Source organism: Pteropus medius, unplaced genomic scaffold (assembly GCF_902729225.1).
Source record: "Pteropus medius unplaced genomic scaffold, Ma_sr-lr_union100, whole genome shotgun sequence".
Classification (NCBI taxonomy): domain Eukaryota; kingdom Metazoa; phylum Chordata; class Mammalia; order Chiroptera; family Pteropodidae; genus Pteropus; species Pteropus medius.
Genome location: NW_024340698.1, coordinates 6,284,167 through 6,309,927, shown reverse-complemented (window position 1 = coordinate 6,309,927; position 25,761 = coordinate 6,284,167). Strand labels below are relative to the sequence as shown.

The 25,761-nt window shown below is 36.4% G+C and overlaps 1 protein-coding gene and 1 pseudogene across 1 annotated transcript; one reads left to right on the top strand and one right to left on the bottom strand.

The window, feature by feature from the left end:
* Positions 1–1,586: 1,586 nt before the first annotated feature.
* PABIR3 (PABIR family member 3) lies at positions 1,587–25,335 on the top strand. Its single transcript, XM_039875706.1, has 6 exons — positions 1,587–1,717; positions 1,985–2,144; positions 7,314–7,395; positions 22,422–22,478; positions 23,425–23,431; positions 25,319–25,335. The coding sequence occupies exons 2-6, from the start codon at positions 2,035–2,037 to the stop codon at positions 25,333–25,335; spliced, it is 273 nt and encodes a 90-aa protein (XP_039731640.1). The 5' UTR covers positions 1,587–1,717; positions 1,985–2,034.
* Positions 17,801–18,500, bottom strand: LOC120612286 (annexin A2-like; annotated as a pseudogene).
* Positions 25,336–25,761: the final 426 nt, after the last annotated feature.

The window sequence follows — 25,761 nt, the reverse complement described above, 5'->3', positions numbered from 1 at the left end:
AGATCTTTGTACCAGCTCAGATTCTACTGCTACCTGATTATGTGCTATTAATGTCTCTGGAGTTTTATCAACTGTAGAATAGAAATGATTTACCTACTTTACAAGATACCTGTGAAGGACGGACTATTAAACCTGCATTTATTCATAGAACAATAAGTATTTATCAAGTGCTTATAAGTACAGAAATAGTGTCCAGGAGAATATCCAGAGGTACCTTGTCTGTCTTTTCACTTAAATAGAAGGGCAGAGGAATCTTAGCTTTGAAACTTAGTAGTTGTAATTTGAGTAACCCCTCTGGGCTTTGGTTTCCTCCTTTGAAAAATGGGTATTGTGATGGTGCCTACCTCAAAGAGTTACTGTAAGCATTAAATGCAACCACATATCTAAAGTGCTTAGGACAGTACCTAGCACAGAGTAAGTGCCCCCAAAATGGTGGCTATTTTTAATCCATCTTCCATCGGAATGATGACTTCAAATCATCCTAGTGTCTAGGATTTAGGTAACCTAATTCTGCCTAATATAATTAAGCTTTTCTTATTCTATTCTCGGAATGAAGGAAGAATTATTATGATCTTTCATGTCATAACATGTCAGGAACTATTTCAAGACAATCTCATTTTAAGTTCACCACTGATTAGTTGAGCAGGTTTAATGATTGAACCAATTGAGATAAGTATGTGAAAACAATTTTTAAACTGTAAAGTGCTATGCCATATTGTGACTTTTAATTAATAATTCCCATTTCACTAGTTGCACTTGCATTCTCTGCCAGTTCTCTATATGGTTCCTAAAATGCGTGGTTTTACAAAATTAAAGCTCATTAACTGATGGTAAAAAATTCTAAAAGGGTAGTTCTTAAAATATTTTGAGCCATGGCAGCATTGTTAAATGGAAACACTGATTGGATGGATACTAAATTCTGAGATATTTGTTTTAAGAAAATAAGCCTCCCTGCTTTAACTTAAATCTTTTTCTTAGATGAATAGTTTGGAGGAGCTATAGTTTATTCAATGTAAAACACACTGTATCATTATGATAAAAAAATAATGAAGCTATATGGAAAACAATGATCCATCTGCACAATTGATTCCATTGAGATAGTGCCCAAACAGGACCCTTTGAGAGCAGGTGGCCTCTAAGCACTTAGGAGTGGTTATGTTTGTTTTTTTTTTTCCCCCAGGCTTTAGTTTTTTAAAAATTACAAAGGTATAGTGTGTCTAGTGTAACAGGATGGAAAAATTCGTCATGAGAGGTAACAAGCTTGTTGGCCTCAGTCATATGGGGTTAATGGGTTAACCAAAATTGAGAAAATTGAGAGGCATAGGGCAGAAAGAACATCTCTCCCATACATCTTACTCCTCCCCCACCCTTTGTTTCCTAAATAATGGTTAATGAAACCATTTCAAGGTTAACTAGGAGAAAAGGAACGATCTCAGTGAATTTTCACTAGGAAGAGAGGCGGGGGGACAGAGCTCGGCAAAAACAGGCGGCTCCTTGAATGCGCGTGTGCCTCTAGCCTAGACTGACCAAGGTACACGCAATAATGCTCATTGCTTGCGTATAAGCGTGCACTGGTGCGCCAGACACGGAGCGCATGCGCAGAGGGGCGGTGCCCAAGAGATTCTACAAGTCCGCTGGTTGTAGTCTTTGCTTTAACCTGAAAGGCTTACCTGGCATACCCTTGGCTGAGAGAGAAAAAGGAGAAATATTCGCGGAGGTGACTAAGATAAATTCCTCATTTTCATGATAAGGTTGGAGGTGGAAGGTCTCAGAGTTAGGGGACCCGAGCTGGGCGGGGCGGGGGGTAGGCGGTTCAGAGCCAGTCCTGCCCCACTTTGTGCCCGTTGATGTTAGGGTTGGTAGGGCTGCAAAAATGAGCACCTCTCTTGTCTAAGAGCTTCCTCTTCTCATCTCTTTTTCCCCCTTTTCTCCCTCCCTACATTATCTCACCAAATTGACTTGCCTTTTTGTGAACGGGAGCCAGAAAACCTTGAGAACTTAGACCTAAACAGTAGCTTCTTCCTCAACACGGATATGGCACAGGAGAAAATGGAGCTAGACTTGGAGCTGCAGCCGAGTTCAACCACCACTGACGGCAACATCCTGAGACGATTCAACAGTGCCCCTTTGATCAGTGGGCTTGGGTGAGCAGGATTAAGATACTGGAGGAGGCAAGCAGGGGAGTGGGTGGCAAGAATTGGGGAAAGTGAGTTCCGGAAGCATTCACATCCCTTCATTCATCGAGGTTCTGCAGGCATCTCCTTTGTTTTTGGATTCCAGAGATCCCACCCCTCAGCCCAGGGGGATGGGAGAGGTGGGACGGCTTAGCCAGAGAGAGAGCACACACCCACCCTGAGGTTGACATGTATATATGAACCTAAACGTCCTCTTCTGACAGTCCACCAATACCCGAAAGCAGCAACTAATTGGTGCGGAGCACTTTTTCTAACTTCGCCCCATTCCTTATACACTCCTTTAAAGAAACCCAACACTCCCCACCCTCACCTCTACATCTTCTGTGAGGACAGTAATTTTTGCCGTTCTCTCAGCTGCTTTGTCACCTCTGACCTTCACCTCAAGCATGGTTGTCAAGCAAATCGAATTGGACCTTTTTTATACCTAATTTTATTTGAACAAAAAGTTTAAGTATTACAGAAAGTTCATCTCTTAAATTTTGCATTCTCAATGGCTGATATTGTCCCCAATGTGGTTCTTTGAGAGCATGAAAAAATATATAACTCTTTCTATGTATAAAGCACAGACATACATTCATATGGAAATTTTGTGGGGATTTTCAAGGGAGAGTGATTGGAAGAAATGTCTAAAAAGGCTCATTGCTCATGGACATGGACAATGCACTAGTGGTTACCAGAGGGTAGGGGAGGAGAGGGAAGTGGGAGGTAACCAGGGTGGGGGAGTGGGGGTGGGGATAAACATAAATAAAAATTAAAAAAGAGAAAAAAACAAGAATAAAATAAAAAGGCTCATTGAGGGCTCATAATGAAAAATGCACATGACTTAGAAACACTGCCCTAAATGAGAGTTAACAGTATTTTCTGCACATATCCAAAGGTCTGGCATGACTCAAGCTTATTATTTCTTAAAACAGAATTTTAAAGTGAGATCTCGAATCTCATATCCCAGCATCATAAAGTTTTCTCAATATTGTAAAAATGTCTGAAAAGTGTGTTCACTACATGTTATTAACTTTGCCCCGCCCCCTTTTGCTGGCATCATACTAACTGATAGTTATAAATCACAACCATTAGACATGAACTCAAAGACTAGGTCTACCGTCTTTGTTTAACATATGAGGAAACCAAGACCCATAAATCCATAAATCTCTAAAATGGCATAGTAGTAGAGCCAGTACTAAGAATCTGGCTCCTGACTCCTAAGCTAGTGCTTTATCCACCATTAATCAACAGCTAAACTGATTAAAGAAATTCAGTTCTCTGGTAATTCGAGGTAAAAGTTGCAAAATAAAAAGCAAACTGACGAAAAAATAATACATTCCCATTTTTAATAGGCAGATAGAAAAATAAGTCAGGGGCACCTCTGCATGTTGTGCTGAGAACAAGAACATCCTATAAATTCAGTATTTTACTCTAATCCCATTGTGCAAATAAATGAATTATGGACCCATTCTGCTAGTAGGAGAAAGCACTTAGGGAGAATGTTGGTTTTATTGGAAGACTTATGAAATGAAAAAAACAAGTTGCCAATAGATGATAGAAGGTATATACTTGAAGGAACATGTGAGTCCTGTTTAATAAGTGTTGGGGTGCAGGCCACCTTCTTCAATCCCCAAAGTTCTGGAAGCAAAGAGAGTGATCAGAGCTATTCCCTCATACTTTGCTTTGTTCTGCAAAAGATTTGAAATTTTTATTTTTATCATTATTAGAGCATAGTTGCAGTGTTGAATTCCATAGCTTAAGATCCTGATGTATGAAGTGAAATTTGTACAGAAGGGTGCAGGGTAATTGCATCTTTATTTAGTAGGAGTTTAAGGTAAAGAACCCACAAAGTAGATCAAGTCCAGAGCCTCTTGTTTATGAGAAAGAAAGGATAGGAATGATATATGACATGCCTGAGGTCAGGAAACTCATCCAAATGATCTGAGGGCATATTTTGTGCTGTTGTGGCAAGTTTAGGGTGTGGTCAGAAAAGTTACACTGAAGGAAAAACAAAGTAGAATGAAACAGCCTTAGTTGAATTCATATTCACCTCAGTTCTTTTCAGTTGCACATGTACACTGCTCACTTTTCTCACCTTTCCTTAGCTGGGCCTCTAATACTTGTTGCTTTGCCTCTTTCACAGCTCGCTAAATATCATTGCACTCCTTTCAGGTAATTTTCCAATTTTGCTTGATGTTTCCTGTACGTAAAGATTCAATCTCTCTTGCACCAGCATTTGCAGAATTTGTTCATTAAATGTGAGCTCTTTAGTACAAGTGTCACTGTTTTTAAGAAGTCTATGCACTGCTTTGTGTACATCTTATGTTAATAAAAATACCAATGCCAAAAGTTTTGAACCTCTTGGTTCTTTGTACTCTTTAGCCCTCTAGTTGGCTGACTTCACTACTGGTGTCAATAACTTTATTTAAAGATAGTCATTTTCTCTTCAACTTCTCTGGCTCTTACTGGAATTAGAGATTAAGTTATTGGATTTTTGCCAGTGCCTTCCCCTTTTAAATACCTCTAGCCTGACCCTGCATTTAAATGGTTTTTGCCTCAAAGTCAAACTACTGCCCACGGGCCAAATCCAGCCTGCCACCTTGTTTTTTAAATAAAGTTTTATTGGAACATAGCCGTGCCCATTCGTTTACTTAATGTTCATGGCCATTTTCCCACTACAGTTGAGTAGTTGCAACAGAGATTGTATAGTTCACAAAGCCCAAAGTATTTACTGTTGTCTCTTTGTAGAAAAACTTTGTCACTATCTGATTTAGTACAGTCTTACAAACCTGGAAGAACAATAGTGGCCATGAAGAATGATTGCTTTGGGAATATAATTGACATAAATATATTGTAATTTAGACAGAGCTGCTTACTGATCATTTGATGTGGAGCATTGAACATCTATCTAGCTACATTATCTTCACTTTTTCCAAGTTGTAAGTATAGCACTTAACTCAGTTCCAGATATCACCTAGGATTTTATGAAATCATGCTGAGTGACTCATACCAATTGAAGTATATACTGCCTCGATTTCTTTTAGTTGTAGTCTTATTAAATAAAATTGGCAGGCAAAAATTTAGAGGGAACATAATTGCCAGCCTTAAGAATTACTCCCTCCGCCCAACAAAAGATAGTAGAAATGTGTAACTCATTAGCATCTTCCTAACTTCCTCATCAGTGACTTCTAGAATATACTCCTATAAGGAAAATGACTGGGAAAGGCAGTAAAATTAAACCCATACATATATTCTCTCATAAAGTATTGAGTTAACTGCCTGCTATATGCAAATTACCATGCTGCAAAATGTACCTCAAGGCTCAATAAGGTTTTAATTTAATAGGAAAAATCAATATACGAAGGCCTTAAACATATGGTAGAGTTAGGTCTGTGCTTAGGGAGGGAAAAAAGTGTTAGGGGAATTCAATGAAAGGAATAAGAAATGACAGCAGAATTGATGAAGGATAAGGAAAAGGTTCTTGGAGAGGTGGTATTTGAGACGCACCCTAACAGATTAATAGGATGCAGACTGAAAGAGAAAGGGCTGGAGAACTGGGACAGCATTCCAAGTATATGGAACAGACTTGGAGGCAGAAAAGCATAGATGTATTCCGGAAAGCTGGTCAACTCTGTCTGTATCACTCGCTCCCAAATGTTCATCTGCTGACCATTGCTTGTTCTGGGTGACATTTTCACCAATTCATAGTTTTAAGGAAGTTAAGTACAGCATACTTAAATATGTTGTTATATAGTTGCCGATCATCCTTTCTTGGGCAGGACTATACCTTACTCTGAGATTTCTATTCCTACTTTTTTTTTTTACTACATAAATGTCCTTTTATAAATGAAACAATGGTGTTGGTGGTGAGATTTTTTTTAAATGTCCTAACTTGACCAAAGAAAATGGTCACCACCATATGTTTGTGCCAAGATTTTGTTTTGAAATTTTAGTATATGAAGTCCAAAAGCTTGAAGCTAAATTGTGGAAGGCTTTGAATGTCATAGTAAGTAATGGAATTCTGCAGGCAGTTCAGAGTCACAGAAAGTTGTGAGCAGGAGAGCAAGCTATTCTCTAGGAAGGTGATCAGGTAGTCTGTTAGAGAGATGGCCGTAAGGAAAGAACAGAGGTGAGGTGACTAATTAGACTATTGCAGGGTCTGTGGAAAAGTAAAATAGCTTGAAATTGGTTTTGGGCAAGGAGACTGAAAAGAATAAGATGGATATTAGTAAGATCATAAAAGTAAAACCTAGAAGACTTGGCACCCAATTGGATTTAGGGGGCAAAAAAGAAAATGTTAAAGATGATTTTTTATTATCATTAGGGAAACCTGGATGAAAGGTACAGGAAAATTCTGTATTGTCACAACTTCTTGTGAGTCTTAAACTATTTGAAAATAAAAAGTTATAACAAAAAGAAGACATAAAAAAGAAAATAACTTCTGCAGGGTCCCAAATAGGGCTGGGGCCGGCTAGGTGGGCACCATCAAAGCTGAGGACGGAAGCACCATCTTTAGCGGGCAGCAGCCACTCAGCTTCAGATCATTGTTGCCACGTGGGAATGTGACCCAGCGTGGCAACATCTTGCAAATGTTCAATAGAAGCCAGAAATCTGGAATATGGATTATTTGTGTGAACTCTCTCAGTGTTTGAAATGTGCACAACTAATTCAAAAACAAAACACTGAATAGGCCAAATGAAACATGTTTGAAAATATCGGTTCTATCAATTCCTGCTACTGGTTACCCCTCTTGTTAGTGTGAAAGTTTGGGAGTTAAGAGGGAATTGGTACTAGCACATTGTACTTCCAAACATAAATTTAAATCAGTTACAGGTTTACACAGAAAATTATGTATTCAAAACCACAATAAATTATATTTATTCTTGGTAGCATGACTACAGGTAAAGTGGCATGCTTGAGAATTCCTTACCTTATACGGACCCTTATTTAGGCTCAGCCGACTGAAGTTTTGTGTATATGTGTGTGTGCATGTGTGTATAGGTGTTTTAATTTCTACATCTGCACAGCTGTCTCCACAAAGAAGCCATTTACATTAATGGCATTGCTATTTAAGTATTTGAACTTATTTCTTTAAAAAAATTTTGTAAGTGACAAATGTTTTCTTTTTCTTCTTAGTGATGATAATTCACAGGTGTTCCAAGCTGACACATTAAGAACTAGAGGAAACAGTACAACATTTAGGACCCAAAACTGTCCGGTAAGAAAATGCTTATAGCAGCCTCACTAGCCAAGATTGTGCTCTTGGCCTTAATGGTGGTTCTCAAACTTGAGTGCACTCATTAAAACAGACTACTGGCTCTCAATCTCAGAGTTTCTGATTAAAGAAGTCTGGAATGGGGCCTGAGAATTTACATTTCTGACAAGTTCTCACTTCAAGAAACACTGCTATAAACATTAATCTCTTAATTATAATTCTTATAATACTTATTTCATATAACGAATCTTTTTATTGAGGTGAAATTCGCATAACATACAGTTAACACTTTTAAAGTATACAATTCAGGAGCAGTTAGTGCATTCACAATGTTGATCGACCACCACCTCTCTCTTGTTTCAAAAAGCACACATCTTTGTTTTGTTTCTGATCATCGCTGTAAAATTTTCAGTCTTTCATCATTGAGTATATTAGCTGTTGGTTTGGTTAAATGCCATTTATCATGTTGCAGAAGTTCCTAAAGGAAAAAAAATCTTGTCATTTGCTCTTTGCTGAGTATTTTTATCATGAAAGGGTGTTGAATTGTTTCAAATGCTATTTTGTGCATCTATTGAGATTCTGTTAATATTGGTTGTATTGCACTGATTTTCTTAAGTTGAACCACCTTTGCATTCCTGGGATAAATTCTACTTGGTCCTGGTGTATAATCTTTCTAATGTACTATTGGATTCAGTTTGCTATTTTTTTGTTGAGAGTTTTTCCATCATATTCATAAGGGATATTAGTCTATAGTTTTCTTGAATTATCTTTGCTGGATTTGGTATCAGGGTAATGCTAACCTCCTAGAATGTGTTAGGAAATGTTCCTCTTCTTCTGTTTTTGGAAGAGTTTGAGTAGGATTGGTGTTGATTCTTCTTTAAATGTTTAGTAGAATTCACCATCTGGTCCTAGACTTTTCTTTGGAAGGTTTTTGAAACAGATTCTAGCTCTTTACAGTACTTGTTATGTTACTGGTTCTAGGGAGTCCTGGAACTCCTGGTCCTTGGTTCTTGGTGTCAGGTGACAATGAATTAAGGGAGATGCCCAGAAGATTGTAAGCAAGCAAGTTTTATTGAAAGCAAAAATACACTTCTCAGATGAGAGAATAGGCTGTTAAGAGAAGTCAACCCTGAAGATAAAGTTCACTCTCAGAAGGGAGAGTGGACTGCCAAGAGAGATCAGCCCCGAAGCCTCCTGCTTTGGGCTCTTTTATTAAGCTTGCAAAGCTTTGGTCCTCCTCGTCACCATAGCCCCACCCCTACAAGCCTTGATTGACAGATACATAACCTTCTTGTCTTTGAGCATGCATATACCCATAATGCATTCGTTTTGCCCATAAGGGGGGGGGCCAAAATCGCAATGTAAATTTATTATAATGATAGCATAATGAAGCAGAAGTGAATTTGAGGTCACACCAGCTGTCCTTCTGCACATGCCTATGTTGGGGAATTTCTCTGTCATTTCCTCATTATTGTGTCAGGCCCTACAGTTAAGTCAAGGATATTGTTTTAAGGCTGTTTCTCATGTTGGCTCCCCTGGGGAGGGCCCCTAGTGTAACTCCTACCTTAGTTACAGGTACCTTGAGATTTTCTATTTCCTTTTGAATTGGTTGGTAATTTTTGTATTTTTAAGAATTCGTGCATTTCATCTAGATTATCTAATTTGTCAACATACAACTTTTCATTGATTTCTCTTACATGATTTTTTTTTATATGATGGAATCTATAGAGCATATTTTAGTGAAATGTTATAGCTTGGAACCCATTTTAAAATATTGCCTCCTAATCTTAAAACTACATATTCCTCTTCATAGAATGATATTCAGTATTATCCCCACTGTCAACACACACACAAAAAAAAACATCCAAACCTATAGAGAAATTTATAAAAGTTTATTTGAGCCAAACTGATGACTTGCTGGGAAGCAAGATCTCAAATACTCCAGTGAGTGATAGTTTTGCAGTTCTTTTTATACATTTGGAATTAAGGAGGGAATGTAAGAAAAATTAAACAAGATTATGTGCTACTTTGAGGGTGGTTATACCTCTGAGGGGTCTGGAAAAGGTGTATTAACCTATATGCACAAGAAAAATGGACAGGGTTTGCAAAGATAAATCTTTTATAGGCCTGGAGCATGACGACCCACCATGACCTGCCCAGTTAAGAATTTATAAACAGATCACCACCCTGTGAGGTTACTTTCGGTCATTGAACTTGTCAGATTTGTTACAGAGTGCCTTTTTCTTTTCTCAAATGACTGTTGAATTTATTTGCTTGATCAACAATGGCCCTGGCAAAAATCAGTTAACCAACACTGAGATAGTTGTAATGTAATACAAAATTTTAAAAATTCATGACACCTTGATAGAAATTAGAGTTTACACAAACAAAAAAGAAACCTCCAATATTGCCAGCAAATATAAAATGAATGTAATATGACCAACAGGACAGCAAGAAGGCTTTTATACATTTATATTTGACACCTCACCATATTTTCAGTCACCATAATATCTTCTCTCCAGATTAAAAAAAAAAAGTGTGCTGATTTTTGTAACAAAGCATTTTTTTAGTACAAAAATCAAATAATGGCCTAAAAGTCACAGCAATGCAATAGGTAGAGGGTTAAAACTGCATCGAACGGGTGCTGAAAATAAATATTAACTAGGAGGATGAGAGGACAGAGCCACCACCTTGACTGTGTGGTTTGTCTTCACATCCATGAGAGCTGACCTACTCATGGGTGCCATTTGGGCAGAGCATGACCGAATAAAGGTGCCTGAGAGCCAGCCTCCCAGATGCTTCAGGCACCAGGGAAGTTGCAAAAGCAAGAAAACAGGGTCAGAGATCACAGTTATCATTAAAAGGAAAAGTCGCTTTTTCCTATTGCTCAATCTCGTCATTTGAGAGTCTTTCGGGCAGGTTCACTGAGAAGATACAGATAATTGAAAACTTTTGTTGAACAGTATATGTGTGGCTTATTCAGGCAAAGACACATTTACATTCTAGCCCAAGCAAGCAATCTAAGAAATTGTGTTTTTAATGGAAGGTCAGTCACATAGAAGATTTCTGGTTTGAGAAACAGATCCTTTATGTGGATTCCTTAAATAAAGGTGGCTACCTTTGTCCAAAGTAGTGAAAAGCATTTGCTGATCACTGGGTCACATTGCCCTAGGGTTGGCAGGTCAGCTACATAGGCAGCTCTGTCTACGACCAACTAGAGCCCCTTTTTTGTTCAAAACACAAATATACTAATGTTATATTGGGGAAAAATTAGAATTATTCATTAAACAAATCTCTATCAATTCACCCATTTACTCATTCAATAGTATTTATTAAGCACTTGCTTGTCTATCAAAGCCCCTGTACATATCCAGTCTTCTTTTCTACTCAGCTAAGTCAACAAATATTTTTTTAGGAATCTACTATGTATTATGCCCAGACCTAGTTACCAGAGAGATCTAACCTAGTTTGAGGAGTTAGCTAGTTTGGGAGGTAAAAAATGGCATGTTTAAAGGCCTAGATTGAAAAAGAGTGCGGTATGTAGAGAATAGAGTATGTAAAGAATTTGAATGAAGTGTGTTCTTGCTAGAGTGGAAATAAAGATGAAGTGGTGAGAGTTGAGGTTGGAGGTGTAGACTGTGCAAGATCTTGTAGGGCCTTCTAAGTCAAGCTAAAAAAATAAACATATAAGAACTCATAGAACTCAACAACAACAAAAAACAATTCACTTAAAAATGGACAGCGGCTTAATAGACTCTTCTTGAGAGCTATACAAATAGCCAACAAATATTTGAAAAGATGTTCAACCTCACTAGCTCTTAGGGAAATGCAAATCAAAATCACAATGAGATACCACCTCATACCTGTTAGAATGGCTATCATCAACAAGACAAGTAGTAAGTGTTGGAGAGGTTGTAGGAGAAAAGGAATCCTCACACACTGCTAAGTGAGAATGCAAATTGTTATGGCCACCATGGAGAACAGTATAGAGGTTCCTCAAAAAACTAAGAATAAAACGACCATATGGCCCAGCAATCCCTCTTCTGGGTGTTTACCCAAAAAACTTGAAAACATTTATCTGTAAAGATATACGCACCCTGATGTTCATTGCAGTATTATTCACAGTGGCCAAGACATCGAAACAACCCAAGTGTCCTATAAAAGATGAGTGGATAAAGAAGACATGGTACACATATACAATGGAGTAGTACTCAGCCATGAGAAAAGATGAAATACTGCTATTTGCAACAACATGGATGAATCTTGAAATTATAATGCTATATGAAATAAGTCAGACAGAAAAAGTTGAGAACCATATGATTTCACTCATATGTGGAACATAAAATTAAAAGTAATAAACAAACATGACAGAGATTCACCGACACGGACAGTGGATTAGTGGTTAGCAGTGGGGAGGAGAGAGGAATATGGGGAAGGCGGGTCAAATATTTGGTGGAGGAAGGTGATGACACATCATATGTATGCTGCATTATGTATTCATCACATTTACATTCTAGCTCAAGCAAGCAATCACTTTGGGTGATGAATACATAATGCAGCATACATATGATGTGTTATTGAATTGTACACATGAAACCTATTTGATTTAATTAACCAATGTCACCCCAATAATTTTAATAAATAAATAAATAAAAGATTTTGCACTTTATCCTAAGGTCAATGGGGAGCCATTGAAGAATTTTAAGTCTGTGATTGACATGATCAGATTTGCATTTTTAAAAGAGTACCCTGGCTGCAGAGTGGGTTGGAAGAGGGCAAAAGTAGATGCAAGATCAGATAGGAGGCAAGTGCAATAACCCTGACAAATTGCTAATAGTAACTCAGACTAATGTGATGGCAGTGAGCATGGAGAACAGTGTCATATTCATGAAATATTTAAAAGGTAGAATGAATTGGTGATAGATTCAATGGAGAGTAGGAAATGGTGGGGGCAAAGAGGGCTACGAGATATCTGGCTTGAGCTAATAATGGGATGGCGATCCCACAGAAGAAGGGAACATTGGAAGAGGAGTGAATTTAGAAGGGAAGACAAGTTTAGTTTTGGACATGTTAAGTTTGAGGTTCTCTGGGATCTCTACATGGAAATGTTAGATGTAATAGTTTAAATCTCAGGATAGAGATCTGGGCTAGAGACACACACTTAGGAATCATCAATAGATTGCTATTTAAAGCTACGAGAATAAATGATTTGACCTACAGAAAGAGTATAAAAGGGAAGAGAAGAGGCTACTTAAACATCAATCAGAAGAGGAAGCTCCATCAAAGAAGACTAAGAATGGTCAGAGAGCCGGAAGAAGACTCAGAAGACAATAGTACCATGAAAAACCAAGGAAAAGTATTAAATCGTATTCTGTCAAGTGGTCAGACATGATAAAGACTGAAAGGTGTCCTTTGAGTTACCAAAATGGAGAGAAATTCATAAATTTCTTATATTTGAAAACAGTTTCAATGGAGAGAGAGCTGGGGTGAGGTGAAGACAAGTTGGATTGGGTTGACAAATGACTGGGAGGTAAGGACCTATAAATAGCACCATACATACCAGCTTAGTTATTCAGAGGCAAATTACCCTTTCTATGCCTTGATTCCCTCATCTGTAAAATGGGAATGTAATAGTATCTGCCTCATAGGTTTGTTGTAGTGATTACATTAATCAGTGTGAGATACTATCAATAAAAACTGGAAGAAAAAAAGAAAAAGGAAAAAAGTTAAACCATATAGCACAACAATGTAAAAGTATTTAATATCACTTAAAATGGTTAAAATGGTAAATTTTGTGTGTATTTTACCACAGGCTTTTTTTAAAAGCTTATAGCATGTGAAAAAATCAATGTAAAGCACTCAGCAAAGCACTGGCACATACTAAATGCTCAATAAATATTAGATGTCTTTATTACTAATAATACATATATAGAGTAACCATGTACTTGGCATTTTTTTTTAGGAATTCTAGGCTCTTGATTTGCATAAGGTTCCATTTAATATAATGAATATTTAAAAGAAACCATCTTATATCATGAATTGTGTTTGGCAGAACTGAAGTCATTTTATCTTATTTGGTAATGGGAATTTCAAGTTTTATTGAAGTTTTATTACTGTAACAGCATTATGCATATGCTTTTATTTTGTGAAAGTATCACGTTATTATCATTATAAGATTTATAAAGGTATATACTTGCCTTCAGTATAGATAGGCTGAGTTATCTAAGAGAGTGATGTGATAATTAGAATGCTTTTGGCAGAAGTAACAAAATCCAATCAGAGGCAACTTAAACAGTAAGGGACATTTATTATCTCAAGAAGTCTTGAGGAAAGGAGATTGCAGGGTTGTTTAATCCAGTGGCTCAGTGATGTCATTAGAGACCCAGCTTCCTTCCATCTTTCGACTCTGCCATCCTCAGCAGCGTCACTAACCTTTGTACCTAGTAATTTCACCCAGGGTTCAGAATCATTTGTATAGTATGATCTTATATATATTTACAGATGTCAGAAGGAAATGTATCAATCTATTTTTATTAGTTATCTCTGGAGCATGGAATTAGAGAAAAAAATTTTACTTCTACTTTATGTATTTCTATATTACTTGAATGTTTTTCACGAAGTATCAACAATATAGGTGTTTTTATTTCTAGTTGATACATCACATTACAAAACAGAAACATCATTTTTTTAAAAAATACAGTTATTATTGAGTGATATCATGAACCATAAATTTAAGTGTCCTATCTCATACTGGCCTGTCCTTAAAATTGGTGCTGCAGGAACCTAGAATAGTCAAATTCATAGAGGCAGAAAGTAGAATGATGGTTCCCAGGGGCTGCAGGAAAGGGGGAATGGGGAGGTGTTGTTTAATGGGTATAGAGTTTCAGTTTTGCGAGATGAAAAGAGTTATGGAGATTAGTTGCACAACAATATGAATTGCCGTGTCCAGCAAGTGGTAAATCCTGCCACGTCCAGTGCGGCTCTGGAGAACGTACCTGAGTGGGAACGGCGGGAGATTAAGAAAAGAAAGAAGACAGAAAGCTGGGATCAGGACGTCCACTGTCCACTTATGGTGGAGCAATGGCACAGTTTTATTTTTACAAGCTACTTTTATATAAGAGCATACAGTTGCTGGCTAGGATAAAATCATCTTCTGCACAATCACCCAACCCACACCCTGCTATGATCTTTTGCAGTTCCAACTGCTGGCGGCTATGAGCGTACTTCCCTCCCTGTCTCAGAGCAACACCGCATTGTTCTCCGATCAGTTCTTACTTCCCCATTCTTAGGAGGGTTCTTGAGGCAAGGCAACCTTTAGTTGACCTCGCAGATTGCAAGGACCTTGTCAGCTTGCAGTCCACTCTCCACAATGAATGTACTTAACACTAATGAACTTTAGATTTAAAAATGATTAAGATGGTAAATTTTATATTCTAACATTTTACTACAATTTAAAAATTTTAAAATTGGTGCTGCTTTCCATGTATTTCAGTGTAAGTAAAACAGCATTTTGGGGGAAAAAAATCACCATTAACAGGGCATTGAAGAACCATGGATATCATTTAACATACAAATAAAGATGCCTATTTTCCAAACGTTATAAATATCTATTATCCATAATTATTTTCTTAATTAACCTCAAATATTTCCTTCACCACTATCAGAGAATCATTCCACCCCACTTATGAGCAGAGACCCAAGGACCTCTTCTAACTATGGGGACCGTGCCTTGTCCCCTAATTACCCCTTTGCTTTAACTCCTGAGAACTCTGAGGTTGGCATGCCTGTTCCTTACTTTTCCACTAGGAATTCTCTTCCTGGAACTTCTGTTGAATTTGGTACGGCCATGTCTTTTCTCCATCCCTGCCCCTCCTATTCCAAAATAAGCAAGAGAAATGTCTCATCTTCCTCTCAGAAACGATTGTGCTTTTCTTGAGCAATATGTTTTAATTTTATGGCTACTGATATTTATCTGATTAGGTTTTGCTTTTCACACTGGCAACTATAAACTCTAAACCCAGTTTCTGTCCCACCCAGTAGAGCGTATTTAGTACATTCCTGATCCTGCTTTATGCTCTGTTTTTCTAGCCTATATTCAATTCATGTTCAGAATCTATATCACCTTAAATCATTTCAGGAACTAGGCAGAGACATTCATAAACATAGCATACAACTCTTGTTCAGGATTTTCTAAGTGTTTTATCTCTTGTAACTACAGTAGGAAATGGGTTAAAATAGCAAACTTGTAAAGTTTAAATTATTTTTAACGAATTTAATGTCTTTACAATAGTTTTCGGTTGTCTCTCTTTAAAATGGAACTAAGCTTGATCTTTTCACTGAAGATAATGCTTGGGAATCAGCTTTGCCCAGCACCCTCCCCAACACCCCCACTACCCACTACCACCACATCATTCCTTGGTGCTGGCACTCTTGCTTCCTCCCAAGGACTTTTCCCCCTAGAGTGTGAGAGAAAGGCTCAATGGAAATTTACGTAAAAGATACTAGTGAGGTTTATTGACATCTCAGGAAACCATTTCGATTTTAATTCTTTGTTTCATATAGAAAAATTATCTAACACCACCTATAGCACTTAATCTGTGGGATAATTCTCTTCCAGAAGCCTTCTTATCTACAATTAATTTTCAACATTATTACTGAATCGGTCAAGTCCAATATTTAATCCACATTTTTTCCAAGTTAAACACTTTTCTGTGGCTTACCATACTATAGCTCAATTTCAAATTCTACCTTCCTCAGACATTTCACAGCATATCCTGTTCATGTCATCAATTTCAGTCAGGCAATCTTCTCGGGATTTCCTGGATGAAGTTTTCCAATAGGGAATTCTAAGCCTTTGTCTAAAACTAAACTGGTTCCTTCCCATCCCTTAGCTATCAGTTAAAAATAATCTCTTCCAGGAAGTCTTTCATAATTAGTTTAGGACAGTTTGCCACATCATGCAATTCTCTTCCTTTGTTTTTTTTTTTTTTATAACATGTCATTATTATACAGCTAGAGCATCATAATTTCATAATTACATAGAGTATATGTATATATTTAAGTTCCAGTTAGCATGTCTTTTCATCGGATTATAAATCTTATAACATTTAATGTTTCACATTCTATATTGTGAACTTTCTGGGTGTTTGAATGGTGATAATATGAGCATGAGTTAAACATAGTAAAATTCTGCTTGTTCAAAGGTGTGTATATGTATATGTGTGTGTGTGTGTGTGTGTGTATACACACATGTATGTATACTTGAGAGTTTTTTTTTAAGGGGAAACCTAAATTTTTCAGATTTGGTGCATGTCATTGCACAATTTCTCAGTGATCACTGCTAATAAAGGGGAGCATTGGTGGAAAATATCCCAAACTGGATAAATCACAATATTTTCTTACTTGCTTTAGAAATTATCTTTACTATATGCCTTAAGAATAGGCATACAAATGTTTCCTAACTAGTAATATTTAATGTTGGAGAGGTACAAGGAAATTGATATTCTCATATATTGCTAGAAAGTAAACTTGTATAAGCTTTCTGGAGGGCAGTTTGGCAATGTGTATCAACAGCCTTGTGACCCAGAAACTCCAAATTTATGAGTTTACCCTAAATAATTCATTAAGGATGTGTGCAACAATTAGCTTAAAGGTTGTTATCACAGCGTTGTTTACAAGAGCAAGCAAAAATGTGGCAACAGTATGAATGTCTAACAACAGGGAATAAGTTAAATGACTGAGCCTTCATTAACTGTGTTTGTATCCTAGTTCTTGGAATTACTAGCCATATGACCTTGGGCAAGTTGCTCAATTTCCCTGGCCCTCAATTTCCTAATCTTTAAAATGAGGACAATAATAATGTCTATGTTGTGTGGCTGGTATGAGAATTGAGTGAGATAAGATGTGGCTGGCAAGTGCTGGCAAGTGCTTCTTATCAGTGCATCCATATAGTATAATATTCAGTCTTTAAAATGGTTTTGCAGGTGAATTTTATGATAGAAAGATGCGTGGAATGTATTAAGTGATTTTCGATTTGTTTATAAAATAAAAATCCAGTTTATTCATCTGTTTATGACACAGTACACAAGAGGCAATGTGTTTCACATCATAGGTTTTACTTCCAATGCCTCGGACTGTTCCTTTCTTTAGCTAAAATGAGAGACTAACTAGGAAAGCCAGATAATGCTTACATAACTAAAATAAGTTTGGGGGTACATGGACAATGTTAATATCATCCTTACAGGGATGGACACATAGGGACTATTAGTCTCAAGCTGATTTTCTAGAACTGTTAGCTGGAAACATAGGAACACTACTGGATGCTTGTGCCGGCTGGAGTTTCAGTGAGCCCCACCACAGGCATGGCAGCACTCTCTGGTAATCGCCCTTGCTGTCTTTCTGGATGGAGTCACAAAAATAGAGGCTTGTTCTGAATACACTGGAGCAGGTCTCCTTTGACCCCCTTCTTAATCATAAAGACTGTAGCTCTTGTACCTTTCAAATACTTCCTGGAGGTGACATACCCTCTGCTCAGTCATGATGCTGATCCACTTGGGAACATCAGTTCCTTTCCTCTTCACTCTTGGGTCAGTCAGTTTATAATCAGTGACAGAGCCACCTGCTGCTCTTCTACCCTTTGCAAGGGCAAACATCAGCTTCTGAAAGTCACTAGATATGCCAACAACGTCCTTCTCCAGATCACTCTTGTACATTTCCTTGTAGACTGTTCATTTCTTGCAGTTCCTGGTGGGTCCTTGAGCAGATATCTCAGTGAGGGAGTCCTTATCAGTCTCCAACACCTTCATGGAGGAGGCTCTCAACTTGGAAGCCTCATACTGAGCAGTTTTTTTCAGTAGGCCCCAAATCACTGTCTCCAGGTGGCTAGACAAGGCTGGTGTCAGTACTGATGTAAGTTCCTTTTTGGTCCTTCTCTTTTCATTGCTGTGGCTGGTCATATGTTGACTGGTGACCTCATCCATTTCTTTAGTCTTGATTGCCATTTCAGTGTTCAAAGTATAAAACTTGGTGTATGCTTTGACTGCACTTATGGGTGTAGAGTGGTCACTCTTCCAGCTAAGTTTCCACAGATTTTCGTGAACAGTGGGCATTTTGATAGAAGCCAGCCCAGGAGCTGAAAGCTGCAAACATCCCTAGATGCAGACCCAGAATATATCAAGTTTTATATATATCCCAAACTGCAAAATAGTATGTGCAGTAGGATCCAGGTCTGGAAAAATAAACACAGATATTTACTATAGTCATCTCTGGATGGTGGGTGATGCTGGGATTTTTTTTCTCTATTAATTATGTTTTATACTGAGCATATATTGCTTTATAATGAAAAAAAGTGAGTCAATTTCTGTTGAAAAAATAAAAGATCAGGATAAGTGGGTGGAGCACAGAGGATATTTAGGGCAGTGAAACTACTTGATACAATACTGTAATGATGGATACATGTCATTATGCATTTGTCCAGACCCATAGAATGTACAACACCAAGAGTGAACCCTAACGTAAACTATGGACTTTGTGTCAATGTATGTTCAGCTATTGTAACAATTTACTACTTTTGTTTAGCTTTTAATGATGGGGGAGGCTATGCTTATGTGAGGGCAGGGAAAATCTCTGTACTTTCCACTAAATTTTGCTGTGAACCAAAAACTGCTCTAAAAATTAATTCTATTGAAATTAATTAAAATAAAAGACCAGATGGGAAAAACGATGAATGCTGAATAGTAGGGAACAGATACTCTAGTTTTATAACTGCTATATATAATCCAAGTTGTTGCCAAGTTGTTATTTAGATCATTAAACACAATTCTAGAAGTGTTTGATGATGGTAGTGATAATGGTGGTAATGGTAGTAGTAGTTACCATTCTTTGAGCACATACTATGTGCCAGGTTCATTATCACCATTACACATTTAATATAAATAGATGCTTGAAAGATCTCTGTTACAATGCTCAAAACAATATTCCATATGGCAACAAATCATATATCCAATATATCCCTTTTATGTAAGTTTGAAAATTTTTTTATTAAAGTATAGTTGGTGTACAATATTTTTTAAATTTATTTAAATTAGTTTCAAGTATACAGTACATTGGTTAGACATCTATATAGTTCATATGACGATACCCCCAATTGCTCCCTCCCTCCCCTGGCCCTCCACCTAGCCATCATATTAATGCTGACTGCATTCCCTCTGCCGTGCTCCCCATCCCTGTGACAATGCATCAGCTACTAATTTGTACTTCTTTGACCCTTCACCCCATTCTCCCAGTCCCCAACACCCCTCCCCTCTGTCCATCACCATATCATCCACTATATTTGTGAGTCTGTTTTTGATTAGTTTGTTCTTTTTGTTCCTTAGAAATCATATGGTATTTATCTTTGTCTGCCTTATTTCATTCAGCGTAATAACCTCTAGGTCCATCCACGTCGTTGCAAATGGTAGGATTTCATTTTTTTAATGGCTGAGTAATATAACATTGTATATATGAACCATAATTTCTTTATCCAATCGTCTGTTGATGGGCATTTAGGTTGCTTCCATATCTTGGCTTTGTAAATTGTGCTGCCATGAATATTGGAGTGCATAGATCTTTACAAATTATTGTTTTGGTTTTCTTTGGATAAATACTCAGAAGCGCAATTCCTGGGTCAAAAGGTATGTCCATTTTTAATTTTTTGAGAAACCTCCAGACTGTTTTCCACAGTGGCTGTACCAATTTGTAATGCCACCAACAATGTATGAGTGTTCCCTTTTCTCTGCATCCTCGCCAACACTTGTTGTTTTTTTATTTATTGATGATAGCCATTCTGACAGGTGTGAGGTGATATCTCATTATGGTCTTAATTTGCATTTCTCTGATGGTTAGCGACCTTGAGCATCTTTTCATGTTTATTAGCCATCTGTATTTTCTCTTTAGAGAAGTATCTGTTCAGGTCTTCTGCCTATTCTTCAATTGGATTCTTTGTTTTTTGTTGTTGTTGTTGTTGTTGTTGAGTTGTATAAGTTCTTTATATATTTTGGATATTAACCCTTTATCAGATGTATCATTAGCAAATATCTTCTCCTAAACAATCGGTTGTCTTTTTGTTTTGTTTATGATTTCCTTTGCTGTACAAAACTTTTTATTTTGATGTAGTCCCATTCCTTTTCTCTTATATAATATTTGTTTTCATGTCTAGTCTCTGAGAGTTATAACTATGGCTTATTAGTTGTTTTTTTTTTAATCTTTCCTTCCCCTCTGAGCAGAAAAACAGTTCCTTACATATAATAAGGGCTCAATAAATATTGAAATACATAACAGTCTTATTTTTCTGGTAGCAAATTATTATAAAGAAGCAATTGTCACTAATTATATATGTAATTATATATATATATAATTTATACGTAGTGAATTTTCAATTATACGCATATGAATTTTCTGTTGTAATTTTTACAACGTTGGCTGCTTCCTCCACCTTCTAACAAGTGATTAGAAAAATCAAACTGATTTTAACACTTTCTTAAGCAAAATACAACTAGTGAGGTAATATGCTCCTTTAAAAGTCATATGATATATTTTAAAACCTAATAAAAATTCAGACAATCTACTACATAAAAACATTCATTTGTCCAACACAAATTTTTCGAGCACTCATCTTCTCCCCACCAACCAACTTACTCCTCTTATTGTCTTTTTTGGCCACCATCCACCTATAGGTTTCAGGTAGAAACCTCAGGCAAATCTTTAGCTCTTTTCACTCTTTCTGATCATTTCTCCAATCTGCCTCCTCTTCATCCTTCCCTTTTCAGACCTTCACCATCTTTTACCTGGCCCACCAGTGAACCTACTTCTAGTCTCTCTTCTCTCCACCCTCAATTTGTTCCACATATGCTGCTAGGGTTATCTTTCTAAAACAGGTATGATCTTGTTTAAAATACCTTTGAGGTTCAAGAACTCAGAGAGACCTATGCTTTAAGTTTCCTTGGATTCAAAGGCTAAAGTCCAAAATCCACAAAATGCTTTCAGCCAAATTTGCTTCTTTCCATGCCCTATTATGTACCAAGTATCCACCCCTCTGAACCTCTCTGTTCCCCAAACATGCCTCTCTGCCTACCTAGACTTTGAAATTCTCAAGGACAGGAAAATGTCTTATTTCTCTTTGGATCCTTGGGGCCTGACATGGTACTTTAGCATGTAGTAGGTGCTCATTAAATATTTTTTGAATGTACAACTCAATGAGCTCTTAAGATACAATGTGAAAGTAAGATTAATACATTATCTGGCATTCCAAGAACTAACCAAGATAACAGATAGAATGGATAAATGATTTTTAAAGATAATCTTCACGCCTTATTTTCTCACTTAGCTTTAACTCCCTTCTATTTTGATTTCCCTTTTGTGTGGGTCCTCATAAGCCTTGAGAAAAGACTGAAAAGGAGAAAGTAGCCCTGAAAAGGAGAAATTGCCTAGACAACAAGCATCTGAGCAAACGAGAGTAAAATATGCTGAACTACTTGAAAGTGATTGCCTTAAGACATTAAGTATTATGAAAGTTTGGTTTTCCCAGCTCGATTCCAAGATAATTGATGGAATTATTTTGTTTATGTTTCTTTTCTATGCTTGGAAAGTTAACTGCTGATTTAATGACTGTTTCAGCTTTTTCTGGGTAATGCCTTTCACTAAGCTTTACTAATGGGCTAAAACTGGCAAAAAAAAATGAGGTGATTTTAAGATCTGATTCCTCGGGAAAGGAAAGGTAGAGATAAACAAAATGTTCTATTGATCTTCTGCTCCATATATCTTATGTTAACAGTTATTTTATTCTGTTCCAATACATATAGAGACTTTTGATTAATAAATTTTGTCAAGATTCAATTGTATTTTTGAGTTTTTTTAAATATTAAACTTAACTAACACTGTTGCTAGCATGCATTAGGCAAGAAATATTTATATAATTCAATATTGCCTTAATTAATGTTTAGATATAATCAGAAACATTAAAGCAAGCTTGACTTTTACATTTTAAATTTCAGATTTTGCCATCTTCTCCCATTCACACTTCTATCCGTCGTCTTCATCAAATCAAACAGGTAAGAAGACTTTCAAAATTGACAGCTGTTCATTTAAAGAAGTCATTTTTTTTCTTTAGAAAATACCTATGGTTCAGCAATTCTAAGTGAGGTCATGTGATTAAGTTTTTAATTCCAGGAATAGTTTCTCTAAGACAAACAACAACTAAAGAGTCCTAATTTTATTGGAGTTATTAACTATTTTAATAAATCAAAGTTTCCAGAAAGACTGCACACTCTTCTACATTGAATCTAGCTTCTTTTAAGGTTCTCGAAGAAAAAGAATGCTGTATATAAAAATTAAGTCTTTGCTTCATAATAACCATAGTTATCATGGTTTTATAAAACCCTCGGATGAAGAATTTTTTGAAAAATAAAATGCCTTTTATGTTATCATGTTTCGTTTACTTCTTAGAGATCTGAGTTCAGGGACACATTGTACCTTACTGGTTTATGTTTTGTGCATGTGTGTGTGAGTGCACGCACATACGCATGTGTGTAGGTGTTTAACAGCAAAAGCCTAATACAGAATTAAATCTTTTAATTATCCAAGGATTAGCCATAGAACTCAAAAGATCAAATCACGACTCCAGTACAGGTGGTGAGATTTTTTTGACCCAACTACAAGCAGACTTTCAAGGGGTCTTAATTGTTATGAAGCACTTATTATTCACTTAGTACTATAATAGGTACTTTACATCTGCGATTTCATTTGATCTCACAACAAACTTGTTAGTTCAGAAACTAAAGATGGGAAAAATTTAGTAATTTACACGATGTCCAGAGTTAGTATCAGAGCCAAGATTTACCCCCAAATTGCTGGATTCTTTTCCAGCTACCCTTTTCCTGTCGCAGTGGCACAAAACAAAGTACCTTGTGACCCTAGTTTTTGATACTCCAACTCCTGCTTCCTTTGCCTCTCTTCCTCACACCATGGCTTCCCTAAGGCCAGGTTATCATCCACTAGCAAGAAAGTATGGTAAAAAGATTATTTTACTTTTTAGTAGATAAAACATTCTTTTACTGTTTGTCTTTGTGAGTATGTTACTATTTAGAAATTCTTAATGGAAAGACCTAAATCTAGTAGGTAAGGTGACCTCTAGTTTATCTGTACGGTATGTTTTTTTGCTTCCCCTAAATTAGACCAGTATTGAAAATTGATTATATGTTGCTATTTGATTATGAAACTTGAAATCAAGATTAATTTAACTGGTTAGTAATATAAAATGTAAAGCAAGTTATTTCCATAGTGACAGAATATATATTATAAACCTTTAAAATGAAACACAAGTAGAAAATGAATGAAATGGGAAAATAGAAATAACATTAACTTTCAATCTAGGTACTGATCACATGGAAAATTAAGGCTTAATTTCAACAGCGTAATGGTCTCATAGATATCTTAAGTTACATATTTCTTCACATGCATTCTTTAATCATGACTTTTTTTAAGCTATTGAACTTAACCTTTAAAGTACAAAACAGAAATGTCTGGTTCTCACCTCATTACATCCTGAACTTCCACTCTAATATTAATAAAGTCACATTTCATATTTTATTTTATTTTTCAGTAAAATAGGATGAAAGGAATTAATATATGCACAATGCTTGGCACACTACATTAAAATTTTTAAAAGACACAAAATATAACCTCCATGTACTCAATCTCCAGCTTTAACTGTTATCTACACTTTATACATCATTTTTAATCTAGCCCCTTCTATTTTAGGGGGAGGAGGGTGCTTTAAAGTAAATCCCTGATATCTTTTTACCCATAAACACTCAATGTGAATCTCTGAGGACTTTCTTTTTTACGTAATCACAATACCATCAGTACATCTAACAAAATAAGTTATTCCTTAATGTCATCTAATAACCTGTTCATGTTAAAATTTTCCTGATTCTCAAAAATGCCTTTTTTAGTGATTCGAACATGTTCCAACCATGATCTCTTAGGCCTCTTTTATTTAAAACAGCTTTTCTCTTCTGTTTTTGTTCCATGTCACTTATTTATTGAAGAAACCAGGCCATTTATGCTGTAGAATCCCCACATTCTGATTCTGTTTCCATGTGGTATTATTTAATATGTTCTTTTATTCTCTGTATTTCCTATGAACTAATTTGATTAAATGTGCTTTTGTTTTTAAGTCAGCACACTGCCCCAAGTCAGATTCTGGGTCAATATTTGAATAAGTGTATGGTTCAAGTTGCCCCCTTCCTATTAGTCAGTTAATGGACAATATCTTCTAGACTGTGGTTGTTAGCTGTTTTGTAGGTATTCGAGAGCTTGAAAACATCAAGCTGGAATTTAATTTTTTTTTCCTCCAGCTTTATTGCGATATAATGGACATATGCCACTGTGTAAGATTAAGGTATACAATATAGTGATTTGTTATATTTTTATACTGTGAAACGTTTAGCATGGAAGTTAATTTCTAAACAGTAATTCCTAAGTTTTCAGGAATTATTCTTTTTACGTACTTTTCCTTTCATAGTAACAATTGAGCTAGTATTTCAAGAGTTTTGAAAGCACTCAGCTTTTAGTTCCATATCTCCTAAAACTCTAAACATAAATAACTGCCTGACAGAAATTGTTTGTGTATCAATTTGCTAGGGTTGCATAACAAAGTACCACAAACTGGGGGGCTTAAACAACAGAAATGATTGTCTCCCAGTTCTGGAGGCTGGAAGTCCAAGATCAAGAGGTCAGCAAGGTTGCTTCCTTCTGAGGGCCATGAGAGAAGGATCTGTTCCAAGCTTCTCTACTTGGCGCATAGATGGCCATATTCATGTTCACATGGATCATATTCACATGGTTTTTCCTGTACCTATGCCTTTCTCCAAATTTCTTCTTTTTATAGGGACGTTGTCAGATTAGGGTCCACCCTAATGACTTCATTCTAACTTGATTTCCTCTACAAAAACCCTATATCCAAATAAAGTTACATTATGAAACACTGGAGGTTAGGGCATCAACAAATGGATTGGAGGTGGGGCACAATTCAACCCATAACAAGTCTGCTCCCTGTATATTTTTCTGTAATTTCACATTTATTTCTTGACTTATTAAATAGGATATAAAATCGTTGGTACCTGGTAAGAACTTGACTTTCTTTGTAGTGTCTTAAGTAAAATTGATTTAAAAAATTTTCGACTTAAATATTATCTTTCTATTTCAACAACCCTTTATATTTATATCTTCACAAATGTAAACTTTAATAACACATATTACCATCTTCTTTTTATCTTACCTGGTTTAAATAAATTAAACTTGATTTAGACACAAATGTAAGGGAACTTTGTG